Raw genomic sequence first — 6,000 nt, forward strand, 5'->3', positions numbered from 1 at the left:
ATATCATGATTTTATAAATTATTAAGGAATAAAAATAGAAGCAAAAAGAAACTGTTAGAGTTAATAAATGAGTTCAGCAATGTTATAGGATACAGATTAACACTCATCCATCAATTGCCATTCAATACAACTGTAGAAATGAAAAATTATTATAATTCTATAGAAGTGAGCAACCTGAGGAAAATTATTCTATTTGCAAGAGCATTAAAAATAATAAAATACTTAAAAAATATTTATTTAACCAGGAGGTACTAGACTTGTACTCTGAAAACCACTAAACATTTCTGAAAAAAAAAAAAAGCTAAAGAAGTCATAAATAAATGAAAATCTACCCCATGTTAATGGATTGGAAAACTTATGATAAGATGGCAGTACTCTCTAAAGTAGTCTATATGTCCAATGCAATCCCTATAAAATTGCAACAAATCTTTCTTGCAGAAATGGGAAAGCTGACCCTAAAATTCATATGGAATTGCAAGGAATAGCCAAAACAACGTTGGAAAAGGTGAACAAAGTTAGAAGACACACTGCCTGATTTTTAGTCTTACTATAAAGCAATAGTAATCAAACAGTGCATCATTGGCATAAAGATAGACATAGACCAGTGGAATAGACTGAGAGTCCAGAAATAAACTATATCTATGGTCATATGATTTTCAACAAATGGTTGAAATTCAGCAAATGGTAAAGACCATGGAATGTGGAAAACAGTGTTTTCAACAAATGATGCTAGGAAAACTGAATATCCACATGCAGAAGAATGAATTTGGATCCTTACCTCATACCATATACAAAACTCAAAATGGAGCAAACCTAACTTTAAGAGCTAGAACTATAAAGTTCTTAAAGGGGTAAATATCATGATATTGGATTTGGTAAAGGATTCTTAGATATAATATCCAAAGCACAAGCAAGAAAAGAAATAATAGCTAAGTTCGTAAGACAATCTATTAAGACTTCATAAATATGATAAACTTTTGTGCATCAAAGGACACTATCAGGAGAGTGAAAAACAACCCATGGAATGGAAGAAAATATTAGACCTGATAAGCATCTAATATTCAGTATACATAAAGGATTATTAGAACTGTGATGGTCCTCCATGTGAATTTGGCAAGGTTATAGTTCCCGGTTATTTAATCAAACACATCTACAATCAGTTGACTATAGAGGATATTACCTTTGAAAATGTGAGTGGGTCTCAGTCATTCAGTTGAAACCTTTAAGAGGCACCCACAGGAACCCTCCGTTCCCTCCAGTTCCATCCAGGTCCTACCTGTTCTCAGAGATGGGTATAAATAGCCCTTCCTCTGGGAAGTTGTCCTTGATGCCAGCCCCCTTCCCGCATCTACCAATTCAATGGGTCTCCCACTTCTGTATTATCAAATTCTCCCAGTAAATGTAAGACTTGGGACAGAGCAGGGAGTGTCCTGCACAGAGGGTCTCTGATTTCCACTCCTCTACCACTCCCCCACAGCGAGTACCACAGCTGTTCACCTTATTCCTTTTCTAGAGGAATATTCCTCTTATGGAGGTTGATCTGATTCCCCTAGGAGGCAGACGGCTAAAGTCCATCAGAAAGAGCCCCCTAGCAAGACTGGAATAAAGACACAGACCTACTAGAGAATGGACTTGAGGACATGGGGAGGGGGAAGGGTAAGCTGTGACAAAAGGAGAGAGTGGCATGGACATATATACACTACCAAACGTAAAAGAGATAGCTAGTGGGAAGCAGCCGCATAGCACAGGCAGATCAGCTCAGTGCTTTGTGACCACCTAGAGGGGTGGGATAGGGAGGGTGGGAGGGAGGGAGACGCAAGAGGGAAGAGATATGGGAACATATGTGTATGTATAACTGATTCACTTTGTTATAAAGCAGAAACTAACACACCATTGGAAAGCAATTATACTCCAATAAAGATGTTAAAGAAAAAAAAAAAAGAGCTCCCTAGCTCATCACTAGCCCCCCATCCTCGCCCCTTTCATGTTGCACTACCACCAAGGCCCTTGAGGGGGCAGTGCACACCCAGAAAACAGGACTTGGACCTGGGCCACGCTGTGGACTCCAAAGCTGGGGGGACACGGGAGCTGAGGCTCAGGGACCTTCTAGCCCAGTCTTCTCTGATCACAGACAGGGAGACCAAGGCCTCAGTCAGGAAGAGACTTGGAGGAACCCATATCTCTTTCTCCTCCATGGTACCATCTGAGGGGAAGGCTGACTCCAGCTCCAGACCAAAATCTCCTGCAGCTCTGCTGCTTCGCCAGCTAGGAAACCGGGATGGGTGTCTTATGTCCCTGATCCAGCCATTTGGACCCAAGGCTAGGCAGCCCGTTCGTCCACTTGGCCCGTGGGAGCCCCCTGCGTTGCCCATCCTTGGTGAAGGCAGGGTGCCCTCTCCTGGGAAATGGAGCAAAGACAGGAGGAGCAGCAGGGGCCTGGCTTCCTGAGGACAGGCTAGGCTGGTTTAGTGAAGAAAGGAACCCCCACCCACCCCACCAGCCTGGAAGAAGCTAAATGCCAGCAGGATGGACCAGCATGGAAGCCAGAGACCTACTGATTCTGCCAGCTCAGCATCCCCTCCTGGAACAGCCAGCTGTTGCCACTTTATCCCATTACCAGGGCCTCCTGACCCCAAACTGTCCCCCACCTGCCCACAGACCAAACAGACCCCTCTTCCTGTTAATCTAGACAAGACAAAACTGGAATTTTTCAAAGATACCTTAAGTGAGAAATGAAACGGCACCGCGTCTCGTGCCCCTTTCCCTCTCTCTTTCCAGACTTCCAGCCTCCACTCTGCCTTGATGAGCAGCTCCCAGCTCTGTGAGTCGTCTTTGCCACCAGCTTTTGAAAATTTGGGGAACTCTTCCTCAGGGGAGGGAAAAGGAAAGAAGGAAGGAGAAATTTGTGAATAATGGGAAGGGTGTGAGTACAAATCCCTTTTATTTGAGAACCCAAATGATCCAAACCGTCTAGATGAGGGTTTCCACCGGGTTCCTCTGAGCTCAAAGGGCTCCGTGGGCCTGGGGGGAGCCCTTGTGTTGGCCGCCTGGGGCCTCCACTCCCATTTCTTCTGAGCAGTTCTATTTTGACTAAATTTCGTTTCAAACGGACATAGTTTGTTGCTATAAAGGAAACAATTGAAAATCTCCGATTTATCTCAACCCAGTCTCTGATATTTAAGGAAACTGATTTTTGAAGCAGTCCTAGGGAGGCTTAGAGACCGCATCCACCAGCCCAGTCCCTGTCCCCAGGGTTCGCTGCCTCCCAGGAGGTCTGGACAGTTGAAAGAGGCGGCAATGCCAGCCTTATGGGAGATTCCTCATCCACCTGGTGCTCCTATGGAGAGAGGCCTACACACCTGGAAGCTTCTCCCCATGTCTTCTTCAGATGGTGAGTGGAGGTGATCTGCAGAGCAGAGAGGATGGCATGCAGCGAGGAGAAGTTCCTGAGGTTCGGCATTCCTGGAGAAGGTAAGAGAACGAGCTATGAGGTGGGGAGCTGGAGCCCGGCTTGCTCCAGCTGAGCCTTGCAGAGCATACTGCTCACTGGACCAGTGGCTCTGCCCAGGATGTGAGTTCTTTGCCATCCCCCCCCCCCGCCAACATGCCGCCTCTGAGTACCCCAAGTTCTCTGGAGCTATGCAGGCACCCCCAGTGCAATCAGGCAGGTCTACAGACTGCTGGACCTGAATGGGCCTGGAGAGTCTGGAGAGGAAGCATCACTTTTCTATTTCTCCCCCAGCTTTAGGATGTATTGTCAAATTTTAAACTTTCATAATTTTGTCATATTATGACTGAGCCTGAGGCATTTACCCAGGAATGGAATTTTGGGGTCATTGAGTATGTGTAAGTCCATTTTTAGGAGATACTATCAAAGAGTTTTTGAAAGTGGTTGTAGGAGTTTACACACATAGCAGTGTATGAGAGTTCCAGTTGCTTCACATCCTCACCAACACTTGGTATTGTCAGCATTTTTCAGCCATTCTGGTAAATGTGTAGTGGTGTTTCATTGTGGTTTTAATCTGCATTTTCACGATGAGTAATGATGTTGTGCAGCTTTTTATGTACTTGTTGGCCATTTGGTTATCTTTCTGTGAAATGCCTAGTCAAATCTTTTGCCCATTTCTTTTTTCAGGTAGATTGTCTCTTTCCTCTTATTAATTCACAGAAATTAGTTATGTATCATTTGTGAGGCTTTTTCCAGATAAATATATGACACGTATTTATTCTCCTTCTGCTCTTTCTTACTCTCTTGAAGGTGTCTTTTGATGAAGTGAAGTTCTTAGTTTTAATAAGGTCCAGTTTATTAATTTTTGTCTTTATGCCCCAAGGTCAAGAAGATATTCTCCTATGTTATCTAATACAAATGCTATTATTTTAAACTTCCACATTTAGATTTCAAATCCACCTGGAACTGATCTTTTGTTCATGGTGTAAGGTAGGAGTCAAGATTAATTTCTTTCCCATATGGATAACTAGTGACCCTGGGCTGTTTACTAAGACTATCTTCTCCCCATTGCTCTGCCGGGCCTCTTTAGTATATACAACATAAATGTTCGTATGTGTGGGTCTGAGTTGGACTCTCTGTTTCTCTTTGTGTTTATCCTTGTGCTACTACAGCACATTGCCCTGATGATTGTAACTTTATTCTAAGGCTTAATATCTGGTCGTGTAAGCCCTTCAAGTTTATTCTTCTCTGAGATTGTCTTGACTATTCTTGGCCATTTGTACCAAGAATACAAATTTTGAAATCAAAATTTTGGAAATCAAATAGTCAGTGTCCACCAGACATCTGCTGAGATACTTTATTGTGATTGTATAAATCTATGGATCAATTTGGGGAGACGTAACATCTTAACAATACATAGCAAAACAAACAAAAACATCAAAAAAAACCCAACCCAAACCATCATAATAAAAAGGAAGAAATGATAAACTGTGAATATTTGTAATTCATATTACAAAGGGGCTCACATGCCCAATATACAAAGAGTTCCTAAAAATTGATAAGAAAAAGAACAGACACACAGTAGAAAAATTGGCAAAAGACATGAACCCACAGTTCACGGAAAAAGAAATGTGAATAGCCTTAAGTATATGAAAATATGAATAGAAATAAAATAGAAATAGAAATGCCTACATATGTTCACCATGCAAAAGAATGTTCAGAGCAGCATTATTTGGTAATTCTCTAAACTGGAAACCACCCAAATGTGCATCAATAATAGAAAGGATAAATATGATGGGTTATATTTTTTGATAATGGGATGATATACAGAAATAAAAATGAACTACAGCCACATTCAAAAATATGTTTGAAACTTACAAACATAATGAAAGAAGTCCAACATAAAAGGGTACATTCTGTATTATTCCATTTAAGTTCAAAAACAAGCAAAACTAATTCATAAGTTAGAATATTTGTTACCCTTGGGGAGGAGAGGGCAGTGACTTGGGATGGGTACATAAAGGGGGCTCCTGGAGAGCTGGTAATGTTCTATTTCTTGCAGGTACTGGTTACCAGGTGTATTCCCACTGGATAATATATTAAGCTATACACTTATGATTTCCATACTTTTCGGTATGTGTGCTATAGTTCAACACACAAATCCTATCAGTTGGATCCAGAACTTTTTTTCTGGTTAGTCCCAAGGTCAGATGACATAGTGTTTGGTTCAAAACTCTGGAATTACATGGTGGAGATTCATATCCTGGATTTAATCACTTCCTATCTTGGAGATCTTGGCCAAGTTACCAACTCTCTGAGCCTCAGTTTCTTCATCTAATTACAGTACCCCTCTCATAGTTATTGAGAGTATTAAACCCTCTCAATAAATATTAGCTCTTGAGGTGGTCCTTGTTGGTTTTTTTTCTATGGACTATGGAGAAGATGGACGATGGACTGTGGAAGAGGAAGGAAAAGGATGAGGTTCAAGTCAAGGGACATTTTCAAAGTGAAGACTGAGGGGGAAGATGTGACATTGAGGTACAGGAAAAAGA

General features: G+C 41.8%; 1 protein-coding gene across 1 annotated transcript in view; it reads left to right on the forward strand.

The window, feature by feature from the left end:
• Positions 1-3,548, forward strand: part of LOC130708465 (stimulated by retinoic acid gene 6 protein-like) — a 72,160-nt gene extending 68,612 nt beyond the window's left edge. Inside the window, exons 19-20 of the mRNA XM_057548947.1 lie at positions 2,779-2,821; positions 3,253-3,548. Of these exons, the coding sequence (XP_057404930.1) occupies positions 2,779-2,821; positions 3,253-3,395 (186 nt within the window). The 3' untranslated portion in view covers positions 3,396-3,548. The remainder of the gene's footprint in view (positions 1-2,778; positions 2,822-3,252) is intronic.
• The last annotated feature ends 2,452 nt before the right edge of the window (positions 3,549-6,000 follow it).

This window comes from Balaenoptera acutorostrata, chromosome 6 (assembly GCF_949987535.1).
Source record: "Balaenoptera acutorostrata chromosome 6, mBalAcu1.1, whole genome shotgun sequence".
Lineage (NCBI taxonomy): Eukaryota > Metazoa > Chordata > Mammalia > Artiodactyla > Balaenopteridae > Balaenoptera > Balaenoptera acutorostrata.